At 44.0% G+C, this 21,716-nt stretch overlaps 1 protein-coding gene across 1 annotated transcript in view; it reads left to right on the forward strand.

Annotated features, from left to right (window-relative positions):
* The first annotated feature begins 3,392 nt into the window (after positions 1-3,392).
* Positions 3,393-21,716, forward strand: part of LAMC2 (laminin subunit gamma 2) — a 29,493-nt gene continuing 11,169 nt past the window's right edge. The window contains exons 1-14 of the mRNA XM_072128690.1: positions 3,393-3,609; positions 10,043-10,240; positions 10,364-10,481; positions 12,037-12,138; positions 13,858-13,994; positions 14,261-14,389; positions 14,887-15,076; positions 15,157-15,269; positions 18,206-18,424; positions 18,515-18,697; positions 19,693-19,938; positions 20,037-20,173; positions 20,268-20,415; positions 21,102-21,307. Coding sequence (XP_071984791.1) covers positions 3,519-3,609; positions 10,043-10,240; positions 10,364-10,481; positions 12,037-12,138; positions 13,858-13,994; positions 14,261-14,389; positions 14,887-15,076; positions 15,157-15,269; positions 18,206-18,424; positions 18,515-18,697; positions 19,693-19,938; positions 20,037-20,173; positions 20,268-20,415; positions 21,102-21,307 — 2,217 coding nt within the window. The 5' untranslated portion in view covers positions 3,393-3,518. The remainder of the gene's footprint in view (positions 3,610-10,042; positions 10,241-10,363; positions 10,482-12,036; positions 12,139-13,857; positions 13,995-14,260; positions 14,390-14,886; positions 15,077-15,156; positions 15,270-18,205; positions 18,425-18,514; positions 18,698-19,692; positions 19,939-20,036; positions 20,174-20,267; positions 20,416-21,101; positions 21,308-21,716) is intronic.

Here is a 21,716-nt window from a genome sequence, read left to right on the forward strand (position 1 = left end):
AACTCCCCCAGTTTAATTAAGACCCGGACCTTTAAATTCAGGTCCCCCTGTTTAGTTTTGTTTAGAGCCCCCAAAACAGCCCCTATTCCCTATTTGATTAAACTGGCCTGCCTGGCACAGATCCCATGATGTGCCTGCTTTAATTTAAGCAAAATTGCAACATCCCCAAGGGTGATGGCAGCCCATGGGCGCAGCTGTAGATTAGGAATGCAGGTGTCACGGTAGCTCAGTCCTATTGTAGACCTCCCCCAAACCTGTCAGGGAATTTCTAGTGATTACCTCAGCCCGGACCAGTGGTCAGTTAGCTAGAATCAATCTCCAGACAGTCAGATGGACTCTGCTGCATCAGCAGCACAATAATATCAAACAGCCTCCACATCTAGTGTGAATCACTAAATATTTACAAAGGCGGAACATTTACTAAGGACCTTGCGCCAGTTTTCTGTCGGACTTTGTAAGTTATTTTATGTGCATACTGCTTGCACAGGTATTTAAGAAGTGTCTGCGCCACATTTTCGGCACACGCAACCCTTTTGTGTCTCGGCAGCACTATTCTTCACGCGAAACAAATTTCATCACTGAAATTGGCATTCTGGTGCTCAGTCGTGCACTACATTTAATTCAAAGTCCGACAGAATTGAGTTGCACGCCCTATGTTATGGGTGCACCAAAAATTCTGCACGGAAAAGGGGTGTTCCAAAGTCGGACTTGCACCATATTTATCAATACCGACAGAAGTGTGTTGCACACCCCATGTTAAAGGTGCACTAAAAATAATTGGTGCACTCTGTCGGAGCAGTGCAGGGGGCGCCAGATTCATAAAGAACGTGCACCAGAAATCCTGAATCTGGCACCCCCTGCACACTACACAGGCAAACTGCAAAGACTGCTCTGTTTTTAGTAAATGTGGGCTAATATCTAGTCAAACCTTAAACTGAGCTCCTATATATAGACTTTTGCACAGTCTAGATGGTTCTAATCCTGCCAACTAATCACAGTCTGCTATACATCAAGTAAGTTATGCAACACCCCTGCCAATACATGGGCAAGGGAGTAGTTGTGTACAGCGCCCTCTCCAGGTTAGGAGCTGACAGAGGGAGTCACGAACCCTCCTAGGTACTAGGTATCCTGCCTGAACAGGCAATGGTTAACCGTATGTGAATTCTAACCAATTGTATTTTACCATGTACACTGGAGTGTGATTGGAGAGTGAGCCACCACCTGACCAGGATAATAAAAAACCCCTGGACAGGTAGGGCCTAGGTCAGTCAGTCAGTTCCAGATCACAAGGTCTTGCTTCTGAGCACAGGCCTTTTGGAAGCCAGCTCTCACTAGAGAGCACATTGTGTCACAGAGAGAGAGAAACAGTGTCAGTCCACCATCAGGGCTAACACTCAGCTAAACCCAGGACAAGAGCTGCAGCATTCACAACTGGACACAGCTCCATCCCAGCCTGCATCTGCTACCAGGCAGGTGAACCAGTTCCTGAGGATCACTCTCCATGACCACTCCAGTAATCCTTAATCTCCTGTAGTCTGGAATCTGTTCCGAGATCGTTCTGGCCTGTTGCCTGCAGTTGTTCTAATAAAGAACCATTTTTTTGCACAATGTTGCCTCGGTCTGGTCCCTGGATACGGCTGTACCACCACGGGCTCCCCATCCATCACCCAGGGACATATATTACAGACATTAAGAGGTTGCCCCAGGGAGACCCAGTACATCAGCCTCTCCCTCCAGATTTCTTGCACACACCAATTGCTGTGTGCAAGAAATTGCAATTGTAGGCTGTAAATGCTGTTAAATCACTGTCATGTTAATACAATGTAAATGCTATGTGTGAAAGCAGCCCAACCTCACGCATGTAAATATAGAGTGAATGTAGAGATTGAGTTCTAATTGCATTCCCATAATTACTGTTTAAATCAATGCAATATTACAGCAATGTAAACGCAATGTGTGAACGCAGCCTTACATCATGGTCACATAATGTTTACATAAACTCAAACATTGTGTGTAAACATTGCGATCAAATGTTGTTTGCATAAACAGAGACAGTCTACTTCAACAAGATGTTAGCGTGATGTAACCACAATGTATATGCACTGTGTAAATGCAGCCTAAGGGTTCATTCACACAGCCGTATACACATACCGCTATGCGCTGGAGAGGAGGAGGAGGTGACCGCTCCCCCATCCATAGAGAAAAGCGGTGCATGGCCGCACACATGGGGAAAGGTAGAGCATGCTCCATCTTTTCCTTGTGTACGTCGCGGAGCGGTGCTGGTTATGGGGAAGTATATGCAGTCACAAATTTTTGGCCAGATATATACATCCCTAACATGAAGTTCACATGCCGTAGCATTTATGTAAATGTTCTGTATCCAGCAAATGTGTGAATGCATCCAAGCATTGTTCATTCCTTTTACGTAAACGTTATGTAAATAATGCATTTAAATAATGTTTACATAAACACAGTTAACATCTACATGTGGTTAAAGCAATGTAAAAAAAATATTTTATTACTATATAAATGTATTTACTTGAGCTGATTAGTAGTAACGTTTATACAGCATTACCATGACAATAAGACATTTGAGGACAACCACAAAGCAAATCCTCCCTGCAGCCACAGTGACCCCCCCTAGCAGCCACAGTGCCCCCACTCAGCAGGCAGGGTGCCTCTCCAACAGCCACAGTGCTCGCAGCAGCCAGTGTGCCCCCAGTAGCAACAGTGCCCCCTGCAATCAAAGCACTTCCAATAGCCACATTGTCCCTCTAGCAGCCACAGTGCCCATCCTGCAGCCACAGTGCCAAAGCCACAGTGCCAGCCACTCCAGCAGACAGTGTTTCCCCAGTAGCTACAATGCCCCTCCAGAAGCCACACTACCCTCCTACAGCCACAGTGCCTCTGCAGTAGTAACAGTCCCCCTTTCCCCCGGAGCCAAAATTCCCCTAGTGCCCCTCCAGCAGCCACAATGAAGGAAAAGTGTTTTTCGGACCCAGCCTCCATATTGCGCTCCTGACAAGTGCATCATGGAGGCAGAGACACATGAGCCAGGCCTAGAGGGATATAGTGTGGCCTATGCTATCTTACATCCCCTGGTATAGATTTTATCCCCTGGGTATACTGTGACCTGGGCCAGGCTATACCCAGGCTGCGTTCTGTTATACCTCTGGCCTACCCAAACTATACCCGGGTTTCATCTGGGACAGGGTTACTTTGGCCAGCTACACCGCTAGTGTCAGAACAGTGCAATCCGCTCTCCTGTATTGTGCAGGTCCTCCCCGCTGTACACTGAGCAGGTTGTATCTTTGGGGCAGGATCTAGTGTGTGTCTGTGAAATGGGGAAGGGTTGGGCTGTTATTCAGAGGGTGAGTCACAACAGAGGATCTTTGTCTGTAATGAGTCAGGTTACAGCAAACTCATAAAACACACCTGAAGGAGACCAAAGCCGCCAGACTGAGGGTGCAGGGTGCACGAGACACAGACCCCCAAATTATTACAGCAACCACAATAGGATGGTTCTATGGAGGAGCCTGGACCCACTGCTACTGCTGCTTCCACTCCTGGGTCCACTGTCAGTGGTGTTTGCTGCATCATCGATTGATGGTGAGAATCAAAATGTTACTTTTGGTGTTGGGAATAGGTCGTCACGTACAGTGGAAGCCAATAACTTTATCCTTGTACTTTGCCAGGAGCAAAGACTTTACTCAATAGGGGAGTCAGTTGGCTTTAGTTTTTTTCAGAAACAGCGCTACTCTTGTCCTGTGGCTGTGTCTAGTATTGCATCTCTTACTTGTTCTAGTAAATATATCTGTAATTCCAGACATTGCCTATAGACATAAATGGAACTGTTTATTAAAAAATAAACTCATTTATGTGTTTAGGGGCTTAAGAAAGTTTGTGAACAATCCAAATGTGAGCCGCAAAAGAGGAGCAAGCCCTCTCAGCAACAACGTTTGTAAAACTACAACTCCCAGCATGTCCTGAAAACTCATAGAGATGTTAGGAATTGTGGTTTTGCAGCATTTCATTTTGAAAAACACTGCGGTAGAAGGTATTTTGTGGTTCATATTCTCCCGGTACTTTATATTATTGGTTACCCAAAATGATGGCAGAAGGGACTTTACCAGTTGTGCTGTGACATTATCTGGCAGGGTGAAGCCCTCTTGTTTCGCAGGCATGTCAGACGATGGAAACTTTTTTCCTTATATAGTTATGTTCCAGGGAACTCATGAGAAGATGTCATGCTTTTTGGATCATGACTGATGATAGAGAGGATGTAGTCATCCTGATGTGTAATTGCAGACATGGAGACAATATAATTGTGTGTATGAAATAAGTCCAGGAAAGAGAAGCAGCAGAACGTTGTCAGAGATTCTGACTTCATAATTTACTGTGTATTTTTCATTCTTGAAAACAAAGTTATCATTTACATCAGTGATTTTCAACCTTTTTTGAGCCGCGGCACACTTTTTATACTTAAAAAATCCTGGGGCACACCACCAACCAAAATAGCACAAAACGACACTAAAACAGTCACATTATACATATAGTTAATAATATAGATTCTAAATTTATTTTACTCACTCAGTGTGAAACCTGGGCCTGTTTCGATAAACACAAAAGGGATATCCTGGCAGGAATGGTGGAAAGACACACACGAAGCTCTTCCTCAACAGTTCTCAGTTTCTCCCTGTTTTTAGTATATGGTGCTGATTATTTTGTGGCTCATATACTGCAAAATAAAGGGGTACAATGAGAAGTACTATGGCCATGAGGCCAGAGGACAAGTGCCAGCTCATATACTCAGCATGTGGGCTGGTACTTGTAGTACTCCAGCCTCATGACTATAGTATTTCTCATTTTACATTTCTCATTGTTATATGCAGTATACTGCTGGAGTACTAAAAGTACCAGCTCATATGCTGAGTATTCTGCCAACAGTTCATATACTCAGGCAAAAGCTCATATAGTCAGCATTATTGGTGGGCATTACCTTGGCGGTGGGCAAATGCAAGAGTCTCTCCGCTCTCAGGATGATGCGCCGGCCTCGGTGACGTCATTTTGTCGCACGAGGTTCAAAGCTTGCACATGTGTTATTGTACACATCTCCTACATTGTAAGAAGCCTTGACTGCGCATCGCTGCACATTGCCGGGAAACAAAACACAGGGGGCACCATAGTTTGGGGAAATTTCCCCGCGGCACACCCGACCATGTGTCGCGGCACACTAGTGTGCCACGGCACACAGGTTGAAAATCACTGATTTACATTACAAATTCAACCCTGCTACATCTGTACACTGGCATAGAGCTAAATGTGGATATTGCAATAGTGAATCATTATACATATTATTATATACTGCTCTACAGGCTGACACTGTAATATTAGGAAGTTCTGTACACAATCTGATACAATGTAAGTGAAGTCTGAAAACAAATAGGCTATATTCCCACATATGGGGGACTTATATATGTCCCCCATACACTTCAATGGCCTTGTGGCGCCGTACAGGAGCGGTACGGTGCAACACACTTGCGGTACCGTACCGTTCTGTAGCCCGTAGAAAGATAGGACATGTCCTATCTTTCTACAGAATATGCCGCCGTGCGCCATATATTCCTATGGAGAGGGGCGGGGGTGAGCAGCGCTCCCCCCTCCTCCTCTCCCCTGCGCCGATGTACTACGGTATGGCGGGTATACATCGTGTGCATGTAGCCATAATGAGGTTTTATAAGGTGTAGGGATAAATGATGTCACTAAGAAACTATAACACTGAACCTACGGTCCTTCCTATTGGATAGAAGAGCTGATCCAAATGATGCATAGCTTGATATACTTTGACAATTGTGAATTTTTTTTCTGGGTCAGAGTCCAGTAGGCAACCATATTTAGTAAATGACACATGTGTAACATGTGTCCTGCAGATAGGACACTATGGCCCACATTTATTAGAAACAGTGCAAACTGCACACTGCCTGTATAGTGTGCAGGGGGCCCAACATTTAGGATTTCTAGCACATGTTCTTCATGAATCTGGTGCTCCATCCACTCCCCCGACAGAGTGCACCAACTTATATTTTCGGTGCAACTTTAACATGGGGTTTTGTGGCGCACAGTCCGACTTTGCAGTGGAACTCCCCTTCTCCATGCAGAATTTTTGATGCGTCAGGTAAATTTCTGCACTGAAGGGGGCGTTCTAATGCTCAGTCGGACCATGCGCCAGATTTATCATGCAAAGCCTGACAGAAATGTGTCTCACGCCCCATGTTAAAAGTGCACCAAAAAAAAGTGGTGCACTCTGTTGGAACAATGCAAGAAGCACCAGATTCATGAAGAACGTGCGCCAGAAATCCTAAATCTAGTGCCCCGCACTATACACAGGCAAGCTGCACATAGTACAGATTTTGACCTGGGACTTGAATCCAGGTCCCCAGCGCTGTAAAGCTGTAATGCTAACCACTAAGCCACTGTGCTGCCCCATGTGGCCCTATGTATCTTGGCAGTTGTGCGCTGAATAAAACATGACACGGCACTGGGGAGTCCTGGTCGCCATTTTCTTCTTCCCCCTTGTAGCTCCACCAACTCCAAGGACTTTTCCCTTCCCCCTGCCCTATGCTGCAGTGACAATTATAAGCCCCTATCCCACCACTGCTTCCTGCATCCTCTAGGGCGGGTGGGCGGGACTCCTTTGCTTGTTAAACCTAAAATGGCTGATCCCCTCACTATTCTTTTCTCATTTAATACCTCCCCCTGACTACTCCCGCCACAAATTACACCTCCCCCTAGCAACGGCTTCCTCCCCCTCGACCGCGTCATGGCGGCCTCCCCCAACGTTGTGGGTACGTCCTCCTCTTGAAATCATCTCATCCCAAGACATTGGTTTTCTGTTTTTAAATTAAATTTAAAGGGGACCACCATCTAATCCCATTAGACCCCCTGTTCTTGTGATCTGTTGGGGTCTCATCACTGATCCTGTGGATAGGGCCTACTTGTTTAATGGGAAAATGCCTTTAAAATAGTACTTGGCAATAGCCCTTCTACGCTTGTACTGAGTGGTAGCACAATAAAAGAAGGTAACAACACATACAGGAAGAACTTTAACTACTGTAAATATATGTCTAAAAGTGAAATAAAATAGAACAGAGTGTCATCATAGCTATCCAAATACATTGGTTTCTGTGTCATCAGTGAGATGTGTATTGACATTTTAAGGACATCTACCACCAGGATGAAGGTTTGTAAACCAATTACAATGACATACTGGTGTGTGCCCCCTGCCAGGATCTGCTCTTCTTTTCAGCTTCTTGTGCCCTGGTTTTTACAAAAAAAGGATTTTAAAATTATGCAAAAGAGCCTGAGAGTCTCCAAGATTCACAGGTGTTAATGGAGCCTGAAGCCCCTCAGGCTTATTTCCATAATTTTAAAGCCTTTATTTCTTAAAAACTGCAGGAAGCATGTTATAGAACAGGAGGAGCTGAGCAGATTGTACATAGTGTCTTATCTGCAGGCAGCATGTTATAGAACAGGAGGAGCTGAGCAGATTGTATAAAGTGTCCTATGTGCAGGCAGCATGTTATAGAGCAGGAGGAGCTGAGCAGATTGTACATAGTGTCCTATCTGCAGGGAGAATGTTATAAGAGGAGCTGAGGATTACCATCTCACACACATAAAGCTGTGTAACAGCTTTATATAAGGTTCGGTCTACTAGGTGCTGTTACATTCACCATAGTAAATCTGATAACACTTTTAAAATATAATTTTTAGCATCAAAATTGTGATGCTTTAACAGCTCCGTTGGAATTTCCTATAGTAATATATCTGTTGACTGCAGAATTTGCCACACATTAAAAAAGGTGTCAGGGGTTGGTGATAGAGGGGGGCATTTATCAATTTTGGTGCAGGGCGGCGCTTTTCATAAGTTTGTGGTGCAAGGGATTAATGATTTGGCTTTTAGCTGCTCTAATTATGCGGCAAAAAGTGCGCCACAAACCCAGCCATACAGACTCACAAGCGGCTCCACAATTTTGCACCGAAAAACAGAACAGAAGTCGTGATTGTCGAAAAAGCCACGATATTTGTGGAGCCGGCACTTCATAAATAAGGTGCAAGAGGCGTAGCAAGGGAAAAATAATAATTCAGCTTTTTACTGTTTGGAAGGCGGTAATATATACCCCCCAGAGAGTCATGTGACTCTAGAATATTCTAAGTCGGAACAGATGGGGCTCTTTGGGTGGGTAAAGCATTATTACATTGTAAGAAGAGATCTCCTTTTGGCTGGCATGTTACTGGCGTGGAATGTAATCGTGTTACAACCTGAGTCTTGCTGGATCAGCCTGGCTTACAATTACTAGACCCTTCCTTAATAGTGACTTCTAAGCAGCCGTAACCATTTATATCAGGAAATTACCATACTGTGTCTGTTATCATACTGTGTCTACGTCACCTAAACGGCCCAAATTACCAGTTCTCAGCTCAGATTATCACTGTCTGGTGTTCGGAAATAAATGAGTTGTGACATATTCCGGCAGATGGAAATGGATGATATCCAGGGAAAGCCTAAAGATATAATAAACCCTGCTTGTAGATTAGGGATCCAGAATGATTCAGGAAATAGGGGAGAATCTGGGGGTCATTTACTAAGGGCCCGATTCGCGTTTTCCCGACGTGTTACCCGAATATTTCCGATTTGCGCCAATTTTCCATGAATTGCCCCGGGTTTTGGCGCACGCGATCGGATTGTGGCGCATCGGCGCTGGCATGCGCGCGACGGAAATCGGGGGGCGTGGCCGAACGAAAAACTGACGGATTCGGAAAAACCACCCCCATTTAAAACAAAAAATTGGTCGCACGCGCCATACTTACATGCACCAGGAAAAGATCAGTGAACTGCGACGCAACTCGGCGGACCTCGGCGCAGCAGCGACACCTGGTGGACATCGGGCGCAGGACCTTCATGAATCACCGGAAGACCCGAACGCTCGTCCGAGAAGCCGCAGCTGGAACGCGAATGGACCGGGTAAGTAAATGTGCCCCTATGTGTTAGGGTGATGCCACACATGGTGTTTTGAAACCGTTTTTTGTCCGTTTTTAAGTAGTCCGTTAAAAAACGCATCCGTTTTCGACCAGTTTGAATTAAGATAACTGGTTAAACCTGTCAAAAACTGATGCGTTTTTTAATGCATGTGGTTTTTGACGGACTGCTTAGAAACAGGCCAAAAACGCGTTCAAAACGCCACATGTGGCATCACCCTAAGGAAGTCTAACACTCCACTCATGGTTTCCAGCAATTGGAAGTAGCCAGGGATGGATTAAGACTGGCATGGGCCTTGGGCTGTATGAATATTATATCCTCTTCAAGTCTGGAATCACTTCCTACATATGGTCCTAGAATCAGCTTCTTGGGGAAATGTGGATGCATTAATTCTGCCTGCTTTTACTCTGCAGTTTCTGGACCTTTGGAGGTCCTTCAAAGGTCCTGAAATAGCTATTGTGTACATTTGTATTTGAGAGCAGGAACAGATGTACAAGAGTTTCATAGGTGAAGGTCCAAAGTACAAAATTTGGTGGGGGTTTGGGTGCCACAGGGATTGGTCCCTAGGCTGCCGCCCAAACCGCCTATGTTATAATTCACTATTGGCTGTTGTCTGTCTGGTCCTATGGTGGATGTTGCTCAGTGTGATGGTTTCTGTTAGCACAACCTCATAGTATGCTGATAAAGTACAGGCAGTCCCTGGACAGTCTAATCTCCTTATAGAACTGAATCATAAATGGAAATATTCTCTAGGTTTGCAAGGAGTTCACATGTAGCCTCCTTTTCTTACCTCTATGATGTGTACTGGGTTACAGGTACCTCGCTCACTACAGGAGAAAGAAGGAGCAAAGGCACAGAGAAGCTGCTTTACTTAGTGGCATATATTACATAGTTTACTATTATCACCTTCTCTATTCATTTCTGAAATGCTTCAAAGGTGATTGATGCCAATTTTAGTTAATACAAATATTCTTTCTAAATGTTACTTCTTTTCCCATTCTCCAGTCCATGTATCTGTGTGCAATTGTAATGGACGATCCCAGCGCTGTGTGTTTGACCCAGAATTGCAGGAACAGACAGGTTCTGGATTCCGCTGCATAGACTGTAATGGAGGAACAGATGGTCCAAACTGTGAGAGATGTAAAGACGGGTACTACCCACAACAGGATGGTGCCTGCGCACCCTGTCTATGCCATGATAAAGGTAGGTTTCACTGGCTGTGAGTTTGCCTTAAATTTTATGATAGTTAATAATTCTGGTTATTTCAGATATTTCTATATTATTGAAGTATTGGATTTGTCACATGTTATGTTTTTCCTTTCGCAGGTTCTCTTAGCTCTCAATGTGATCACAGTGGACGTTGTAGCTGTAAACCCGGGGTTATGGGGGAGAGGTGTGACCGATGCCAGCCTGGCTTTCATTCACTTACTGACGCTGGATGCAGGTAAGTATCATTTATACAAACCAAAGCCTACAGAACTAGCAATGAAGAAGGAGTATTATTTCCTCTCATAAGAATGTTGGGTACTCACATGAGTAGGTAAAACAGGGCAATCACCCGTAAAGAGCAAAGCAAGTGGATAGTAAACTTTACTATAATAATTGCTTAGTGAGGACCTCAGGATCCACCCCTAATTACATGAAGATGTAACCCTGAGGACCTGAATATCCATCCTTAAAGGAAATTATCATGCAGGAGCCCTTCCTCCCTCCAACTATGAACTAACACTTTCCTTGGACAGAGGGAGGGGTGAAATGCTGAGGGAGTAGAGAAAGAGGTAAGACAGTGTAACGGTCTGTGAAGCTGCAGCGCAAAGGGGCTCTGGTATAACTTCCAGCAGTCCTTCAGGCTCATTAGCATAATTTGTGGTGCCTGGATCTATGAGTAAGTGCCCCCAATTTATCATGCTTCATTTTGATGGTAGATTTCCTTTAACGAGAACCTGTCACCAGGTTTTATCCAACTAAACTACTATGAAATATCCTTTCTAGATAGCCCTCACGTTTGTGAAATTTCACTTGCTTAACTATAAAACACACAGTATGACTCTTCTCACCTAATTTTCACTTGAGAAGAGTCAAGTTTAGTGGTTGCAGAGCATCTTACCCTCACTTTGACTCTTTTTATGTTCTCTTCTTTGTAATCTTCTTATATGTGTTATCCTTGGCCTCCTATCTTCTGAAATCAACCTGTAAAGTTATGCTGATGGGCCACAAGGGCTTTGTGGAGGGGGTGTTACCAGAGCCCATCAGTGTAGCAGATTCACAGCCTGTTACACAGCACAAGAGCAGTCCCCACTATTTGCAGAAACTTCCTCTGCTACATTGAGATTACAACAGGCAGAGGGAGGGGGGATGTACTGAAGGAGCAGATGGGGAGGGACAGTTTAAAAGTTGGTGAAGATAACACACTAAAGCCCTTCTAGCTCATTAGCATAATTGTAAAAGTTGCCATTCGAAGCCAGGAGGCCATGTCCCTGTGCCTGGATCTATAAGTAATGTCCTTGGTTTATCATGATGGATTTTGATGGTAGATTTCCTTTAATGGGATAAATCTTACTTTGTTGCTTTGCAATGTCACATCAATTAATATTCTGTGTTTAGATTAAAAAAATTCCCCTCCACTAAATACATTTATGATCTCAGTGCAACATGTCTAGAGGATACACACCAGCACTAATATTACAACCAATGACGGATTATTGATTTATCCTGTTAAAAATATGAGGAGGGAAGGAGAACATCTATTTTGGTCTTTACATTAATAGAAGAAAATGGTCGGATCTGATATTTTTTATCAATTATTGCAAAATGAAAAGAAAGTTTTATCACAACATCTGATGCACTGGTGGCCATACTGGTGGTCACTGTCTTCATATAAACAGATAGAACTTAGAAGGATATAAGGAATTGATGATGCATAGGATGCAGCTACATTATATTATCTGTAGGTGATTCCATCTAATTGCACATTCCCCTCTGTTTTCTCCATGTATCAGGCGACAAGGCTGTCTATGTGACCCAGCAGGGAGCAGCTGGGGATGTGACAGTGTAGGGAATTGTGTGTGCAAACCCCAAGTCACTGGAGAGAGCTGTGACAGGTAATGGAACGCTATGAACTTCTGGGATATGGTGAAATGTATAGAAAACGTGCATACAATGGATGAATGTAATGGATCCATGGAAATAATATTCACTATTTATTGATTATACATATATAATTATCAATTTTTAAACATAGCTAGGTATGCCACTTAAAGGGATTGTCCAGTCACAACAAGTTATCCCCTACATTCACAGATCGGGGGTTCCATGTACCTAAATGAATGCACATATACCGTACTATCTAAGGCTCTGATGGAAGTAGTCAGGTACTGCTGTCAGAGATGGACAGAGCAGCCAGCTCTTCTGTTAATTTTTTGGTATGTCGAACCCCCATTAATAATAATAATTCTTTATTTATATAGCGCACACAGATTACGCAGCGCTGCACAAAGCATGTCAAATTGGTCCCTGTCCCCATGGGGCTCACAATCTCAACAACCAAACAGTATGTTTTGGAGTGTGGGAGTAAACCGGTGTACTCCCACACAAACATGGAGAGAACATACAAACTCTTTGCAGATGGGACTTGAACCCAGGTCCCCAGCGCTGCAAGGCTGTAGTGCTAACCACTAGACCTAGATGTTATTAAGGTGTATAAGTGTGGACCTGACTAGGTGTATGCGGAGACCAAGAATCTTGGGAGGCTGTGGGGAGGCGATCTTGTTTCTAAGGGACAACATGGCTAAATTTACGGGAATTATCATCATAGAGGTAAAACCCACGCAAACACAGAGAGAACATACAAACTCTTTGCAGATGTTGACCTGGGTGGGATTCGAACACATGACCCCAGCGCTGCAAGGCAGAAGTGCTACTCACAACCCACCGTGCCACCCTTCCCATTCTCCTTATTCATAGGGTCCCACCGCTCGGACCCCCCACTGTTGAGCAAGTTGTCCCCTGTCCTGTGGACAGAAGAAAACTTGATATTGCTGGACAACCCCTTTAATGTCACCTACATCTGTATCTGTCACCTCTCCTAATGAGTGAGACTAAAGGAATGATTTTCTATAATTTTCTTCTATAAATTACATTTCTATTTGGTTGTTACCAGTTGGGGATATGATAGACTGTTCAGAGGAACACCCTACATCCACAACTAGGGGTAGCACAGGAGCTTCCTGTGTATTATTTCAATCACTGAATTTTTGCATGCAGAGAGCTCCCACTAGTGGTGACATCATCATCATGCAGTTTCGACTGAAGTGATTTTTGTAGTGCTGCAACAGAAATCGGAAGTTAATTTTGGATCTAATTAGAAAAAAAAAATAAAACATAAAACAATGGAAATATATGGAAAAAAATGGCAGACATGGGAGATTAGCCCTTATGTAATATTGATGGTAAATGAATAACTTGTGCCTTTTCCTTCTCTAATTTATTTGATTCATTACTTTTATATTTGAAGTGATATTAAATTAGTGGGACATCGTATGGGATGTTCAGAGGGATTGAGTGTATATGTTGTATAGAAATGTGTTATATAAATATATATACGTTTGGAAATTGTATGTATATTTAATATCAATAAAAAATATTAAAAAATGAAGGGTCAGAACTTAATTGTTATTCTGCACTGCTAAATAGCAGGGATGTAGTATATAACCCGTAGGGGGCACAAGTATACGGAAGTGTGAGATTTTCTTTTTTCATTTGTAGAAAACTACTTTGTCCTGGATGCGCACAGTCAGCAATAACTTTGGTGTCTATCCTAGGTGTAAGCCTGGATACTACGATCTGCAGGCCGGGCGCTCCGAGGGATGTTTGCAGTGTTTCTGCTATGGACATTCAGCGAGTTGCAGCAGCTCCACGGACTACAGCAGGAGCGAGATCACATCCGCTTTTGAGAATGGTTAGAAATACAAATTTTTCCTCCTGTGTATGTTGTCTCACAATAGGAGCTTCCTCTTGTGTAGTCTCATCTCTGTATGAGGTTTCCTATAGCTCTTTATATGCAGTTGTTATAGGCTACATTTTATCTTCAGTAATTTCCATGTATAACTTTCCTGGCGATATGCAATGGACCGTCATTTGGTATCTGTTGGATCCATAGGGGTCTATTGATGTTACTGCATTGAAAATTGCATGTTTATTTCTAATATTGTATATTTCCTATAGATGTGGAAGGTTGGACCGCAGTTCTGAAAGATGGATCCCCTGCTTCCGTCCCTGTCCGCAAGTCTCGCCATCATAAGGAAGTCTATCTAGCATCCCGGCAGCTGGAACCTCTGTATTTCAGTGCCCCAGGTATAGTGAACCATGGGATGTGATACAGTATAAGGCTACATTCACACGATGTATGCCCGCCGTACTACAGTACAGCAGGCATACATTGGCGCTGCGGAGAGGAGCAGGGGATGAGCTCAGCTCACCCCCGCCCCTCTCCATAGGACTATACAGTGCACGGCGCCATATTATGTAGAAAGATGGGACATGTCCTATCTTTTTACAGGCTACGGAGTAGTACGGTAGTACGGTGCTGCACCTGTGAGCACCGTACCGCTCCCGTACAGGGCCGTGAGCCCATAGAAATGTATGGGGCACGTGTATACGCCATATATACGACGGCCATATATACATCCCCCATACGTTCGTTTGAATGTAGCCTAATGGAGATCCAGCTATATTGCAGGGGCATAACATGGGCAGTCGCACCCAGACCAAGAAGTCTAGGAATGTCAATGAGACACCTCCCCCCCCCATGAGAAGACCTCCGCTATAAACAATACATTATCATTTTTCAGGCACTTTTCTAGGAGATCAGTCCCGGAGTTATAGTCAGGTGTTCTCCGTAAGTTTCCGTGTGGATCGAGGGCGTCACAGGGCCGGGGCTGAAGATATCATACTGGAAGGAGGAGGCTTGAGAGTGACAGCCCCTCTTACCACATCAAAGACTTCCCTGCCCTGCAGATTACCCCAGACATATACCTTCAGGTGAGGTGACATCCCTCAAAAAAAAAAATTCTGTATTTTGCAATGTAAAACACACTGACGTGACTGTGTCCTCCCCACAGATTGGATGAACTCTCTTATAGCCCTTGGACTCCCAAGATCAGTCATTTTGACTTTCGCCGTCTTTTAAGTAATGTGACATCTTTAAGAATTCGTGCCACTTATGGAGAATACAGTAAGTTTCCATAAGAACATAATTTTTGTTTCCTGACAAAGGCATCAATGTTGACTTTTCTGAACATTCCCGAAGATTCCAGAAAGCGGAATCTAAGATATTTTACATACCTAAAAGAGAGATGCGCTCCTCATGGCCAATAAATGCCTATGCTCAAAATAGATGCATGTTATATAAGAGCAGGGGTCCCCAAACTTTTTACATAGGGGGCCGCTCACTGTCCCCCTCAGACCGTTGGAGGGCCGGACTAAAGTCTAAAAATAAATAGCGGTACATGTGACCGCATCCATAATACACTGGCACCCCCCTAAATTAATTATTTGATATACTGCACCCCCTTGTGAACTATTTTATATATTGGCCCAATTAATTCATTAATATACTGGGACCTCTCTCCATTAATTATTGAATATGACCCCCCCCCCCATTAATTACTAAACTGCCCCTCATAATTAATTATTTCCTATACCCGCACCATTAATTATTTCCTATGCTGCCCTTATAATTAATTATTTCCTATGCTGCCCCTTATAATTAATTATTTCTTATTCTGCCCCTCATAACTAACTATACTAGCCCCCAGTCGCCACAATCTTTTTACTGCCCTTTAATAAAAAAATAAAAACCCTGTAGTCACCTAAGTCTTCTATCTTCTTGCCGCGTCCCAGCAAGAAGGGGTGCGCGGCCGCGCGATGACGTCAACGCGCAGCCTAGTTCATGGAGCGATGTGCGCCGGGGTTGTATTCCGGCCACAGCGCTCCAGTAATAGTGCCCGAGCAGTCGTTTCCGGCCACACCGAGCACTGTACAGTGACTGGCAGGAGCTTCCTGTCCGGACGGACGGAGGCTCCTGCCCGACTGTCGCAGGCCGTGAGGGCCCGGTGCTGGCGCGCCAAGTGTAGGGGGCCGGATCGAAGCGGTTCGCGGGCCGCATGTGGCCCACGGGCCATAGTTTGGGGAACCCTTTATAAGAGTGTGGCCTACAAAATAGAAGTGTATGTTCTCGCATTGTGGGCAATTCAGCTATGGACTTGCCAAATGTTGGAAAGTATGGATTAAGTCTGAGTAGATTCTAAGCAGATTCATTAAATTGTCTAAAGCAGTGGCGTAACTAGGAGAGACAGGGCCCCCTAGCAGGCTTCTGCATGGGGCCCCCCTTCCTACTTACAAAATTATACATATTTGTATACTCACACATGCAAGTTACAATCACACATTTATACATTTATGCACATATGCTCATATATATAAACACACATAAAGTGACATTTACAAACACACAGCATATATACACACATACAGTATATGCAGACGCCATACACCATATACACATACAACATATACACATCACAGATGCAGCATATATATATTGCATATATGTTATATACATATCATGCAGTACAATGTGCTGCATAATATGGATATAATGATGCACATCCTCCACTCTTTAGTGTGTCAGGTCGAATGCTGGGCCCCCCTGACATTGTGGGCCCCATAGCTGCTACCACTGTAGTTACACCCCTGGTCTAAAAACTATTTTTCACTTTTTCCAATGCAAAAATGCAAACTTCTCTGGTAACAAAATGAAATACCAGTGTCATGTGCCCAAACTACTCAACTCTCTTGGTGATTGCTAGCTGTGACGTACATGGAAACCAAAGATCCAAGGCACTGCTACCTTTGATTCTGCTTAAAAAATTTCCTTCAAGACCGAAATTATGGTTAGGCTACACTCAGACGAACGTATGGGGCACGTATATAGGGCCGCGGTATATACGGCCGATATATGTCCCCCATAGACGGCAATAGGCACGGTGCCCAACGGGTACGGTACAGTGCAGCACACAGGCGGCACCATACAGCTCCATACCCTGTAGAAAGATAGGACATGTCCTATCTTTCTATGGCATACTAGGGAGAGGGGCGGGGGTGAGCCGCGCTCTCCCTCTCCTCCCCGGCACTGCCGTGTGCCCGCCGTGCTACCGTACAGCAGGCACCGGCAGTGTGCCTTACATTGTGTGAAGCTGATTATCCTTCAATGATAAGAAATAAAGGTGTAGTTTTATTACTACGGACAGGCAAAAGATGAGATAAATGTGTGTGCTGAATCTTACCCAGCACCAGAAAAGCCACTCTAGAGCCCCTTTATATATGAGCGTTTTTTTCATATGTGGGTTTTTGACGTGCAGGACCAATGGGTTTTGCCAGACTTGCGTTTTTCAATGACCAAACCCGGATCGCACTCTGATCAGACTCTGATGAAACCCTGCAACGCTTGTGTGAAAGGGGCTTTAGCAAATGACTCCTGAGTTTACTTCTAGACTTCAATTCACTGTCTACTGTGCCCCCCAGTGGTGGAAGCAGTTACTACAGTTCTTCAGTCAGTTTAAAAAGTTAGTTATGCACCCATATAGAAAAAAAATTCTGTATTTGACAATACACAATTGTAGGAGGTACGGCACATTCATTGACATGTTAGGGACAGTGTCAGGACCTTCATACAGCTAGGGCCAACCTCATTTTCAATTCTTATACTGCCTATACTTAAAGGAAATCTATTAAAATCTTTTAGCTTTTTATGCCCTGATTTTTACAAAAAAAAGCTTTGAAAATTGGGCAAATGAGCCTAAGGGACTCCAAGTTTCATAGGTGTTAATGGAGCTTGGAGCCCCTCAGGCTCATTTGCATAATTTTTTACAGCTTTTTCTCTTAAAAACAAGGGTGTGAAGCTTAAAGAAGAGTGCATCCTGTCAGAGGGGACTCAAACCAGTATGTCAGTGGGCTTGGTTTACAATCCTAAATCCTGGTGGTAGATTTCCTTTAAATTCTAATGTGACGGGTCCAGTCTGTCACAGTTTTTAAAAATGAATACAAAATGTGTTGGATTTGCATGGAAAAGCCTGTATATGATCAGTTTCTGTTATCTCCCGTTACCAGGTACAGGATACCTACAAAGTGTTACTCTAGTCTCCGCTCATCCTGGTCCGGGGGATTCGGCTCCTTGGGTAGAGACATGTGATTGTCCGGTGGGCTACAGAGGGGATTCCTGTGAGCAGTGTGCCCAAGGATACTACAGGGAATCTCCAGCACTGGGGGCTTTCAGCAGATGTCTTCCTTGTAGATGCCAAGGGGGAGGCCGCTGTGACCCAGAAACAGGTTCTTCTATTAATTCCTCTTTGGTTATAATGAGTTTCTTCACATACAGCGTTACTGAATATTTTGTGTTGCATTTTTATGATTTATCAGGTGACTGTTATTCTGGTGATGAGAATCAGAATTTAGACTGCGCTGACTGCCCACATGGACAGTATAACGACCCCCGGGACCCCCAGAGATGTCTGTCCTGTCCTTGTGGTGCTGGCATAGGATGTTTATTGTCTCCTGAAACTCAGGAACCTGTGTGTGATCACTGTCCTGCAGGCCATAGTGGTGAGTAACATGAATGTTGTATGGAAGAAAAGCAAACGTTCTAGTCTGTGTGATTCTTCTTGTTTTTTTCATCTATGGCCTCCTTACTTCTAAAATAAACTTTTAGAATTATGCTACTGAGCCTGAAGGGTTCCGGGGGCTGTTACCAGAGCCCCTCCATGGTGTAGCTTCACAGGCTGTTACACTGTGCAGGCATACTTCTCCAACCTACTGTATTCTAAAAATTCCTGTGCTGTAGTGAGATTACGTCAAGCAGAGTGCGGGGGAAGTGCTGAGCAGGAGTAGAGGGGAGGGTGAGACATAGTAACAGTCTGTGAAGCTGCAGCACGGAGGGTCTCTGGTAACACCCCCAGTCGGCCCTTCAGGCTCATTAGCATAATTTTAAAAGTTGCTTTTAGAAGAAAGGAGACCATGGACAACAAATATAAGAAGATTACCACAGTCATGGTGCCTGGATCTATGAGTAAGAGTCCCTGGTTTATCATGCTGGATTTTGATGGTAGATTTCCTTTAAGAGATATATCAATTTACAGTAGGGGGAGGATTAACACACAAAAAAGTTGAAAGAGTAGCTTGGCTGCCTAGCGAGGGGCTGTACAGCAATGAAGAGATTTCTCACACCATTGCAAAAGAGTTTCCCAAGTCCAGCTACAATCTGGGAAGATGAATGCACTTTTCACCGTCCTGCTGCTACTAACCAACACACAAGAAGATATGGTTACAAAGATGTCCAGAGACAAATGTATCACTGTGTGCAGATTTCCATAGTGAAAACTGCTGACAGATTCCATTGAAGTGTTATCCGAAAACTCTAGAAGTAGTTTCTGCTTTTATCTCAGAGACAACTTCAGTTTATACAACCGCTGTCTTCTCTCCATTACACAAATATATTTCTCCTATTGATTTATATAATACGAGAGGCAAATATTGTGTTACAAAAGTTATAAATCTTATTATGGATAATACTATTATTATTATAACTATTCCCACACCAGGTCCTCGCTGTGAAATATGTGCAGATGGATATTTTGGTGATCCTGAGGGAGAACACGGACCCCGACGCCACTGCACGCCTTGTACGTGTAACAGCAATATCGACCCCCATGTATCGGGAAACTGCGACAGAGTGAGCGGAGAATGTCTGAAATGTATCTATAACACCGCAGGATTCTACTGTGAGCGCTGCAGGGAAGGATACTACGGTGACCCCATGGATCCTAACCCTGAACGCAAATGTATAGGTAACAATTAATAAGCAGTTCTATAGGCTCCCTAGTGTCATGGCTGTATGAGGGACATGTTGTGCAGCTGAATATGGTGTTTCCTTCTTGTCTTGCAGCCTGTGCCTGTCACCCAGTGGGTTCCCAGCAGCTGAGCTGTCAGAAGGATAGCTCTTGTGTGTGCAAACCTGAATTCTATGGGGAGAACTGTGATCAGCCGCAGTGTCCTAGTTGTTATTCGCAGGTCAGCAGCCAGGTACGTCACTATAGAGTCCTTGTATACCAACCATTCACTTACCGTATAGAATTCATAGAACAATATAACTCATGCATATGATTGCTTTCTCTAGATGACTTTGTACAGGAGACAGCTGCAGGGTCTGGCTGGTGCTGGCAATGGCCAAAGTCAGGCGACTGATCTACGTTACCTACAGGAGCAAATGAGGAGAGCGGAGGAGGCCTCTAAAGCCATGTTACGAGATTCCGAGTCTGCTCATGGTGAGATGTGCACTGATATAAGAACGTATAGACATGGTGACTACATGTAATAATCCTTCCATGGGAAAACTAAATGGACCACATTTTTTGTCTGACTTTAAAGAACAGTCGGACTGAATTGTGTCATACGCTCAATGTTAAAGGTTCCCCCAAAAATTTTTGGTTTACTCTGTGGGGAGCTGTGCAGGGGGCGCCAGATTCATGAAGTATGTGCGCCACAATTCCGGAATCTAGCGCCCCCTACACACTACACAGGAAAACTGCACTTGTTTTCTATAAATGTGGTCCAATGGGTCACAATTACTAAGGTCCTTGCGCCAGTTTTCTGCACCTTCTTTTAGGTGCCAACTGCTTGCATATGTATTTAAGAAGTGTCTGCACCACAATAGTGTCGCACATAAACCTTTTGTGGCGCAGTTGCACTAGGCTTCATGCGACATAAATTAGGGGGCGTTCAGTGCTCAGTCGGACCTTGCGCCAGATTTATCATGCAAAGTCTGACAAAAGTGTGTTGCAAGCCCTATGGTGCACCAGAAAGAAGTTGGTGCGCTCTGGCAGAGCAGGATGGCGCCAGATTCATGAAGAACGGGCGCCAGAAATCCTGAATCTAGCGCCCCCTGCACTATACACAGGCAAACTGCATTTAGTGAATGTGCCCCAATATGTTTGTGAAATTTTTTCCGCAGGTGAGGAGCAATCCCTGCAGAGACAGATGTCCGGGCTCCAGGAGTTACAGACAGAGACCCAGAATGACCTCGAGCGGGTGCAGACAAAGCTACAAGGAGCACAATCCCAGTCCAGCCAGTACCAAAACCAATTACAGGACTTAAAGGGGAAGATCACAATTGCAATGCAACAACTGAACAGCGGCAAAGCTGAACTTAACAAACTGGTGATTATCTGATTTTCCCTTTCCCTGCTTGTAATATACGAGTCTGCTGAGCATTATTATATATACTGCGGCCTCATACGGTTCCATCCATCACTGACATATTATCTGGTGACTTAAACCAGTTAGTGACTACAGACATGTCCCTCGGCCACATCTACATCTATAGTGATATTGTACTTTATTGAATTAAAGTTGTATTCTTTTCTGATAAAATAATATTATATATATATATATATATATATATATATATATATATATATATGTTTAGCAAGGATCCAATCTCTGAGTCTCCTGCTTATCCTGAGGATATTTTAGCTTTATTCACTAAAATGTGACTAATATGGCAGTAAAGAGGTAGCAGCAATGTTTTTTTTTATCCTTTAACATTTTTGTCATTTTTCCTGTTACA

The sequence above is a fragment of the Engystomops pustulosus genome, chromosome 10 (genome assembly GCF_040894005.1).
Source record: "Engystomops pustulosus chromosome 10, aEngPut4.maternal, whole genome shotgun sequence".
NCBI lineage: Eukaryota > Metazoa > Chordata > Amphibia > Anura > Leptodactylidae > Engystomops > Engystomops pustulosus.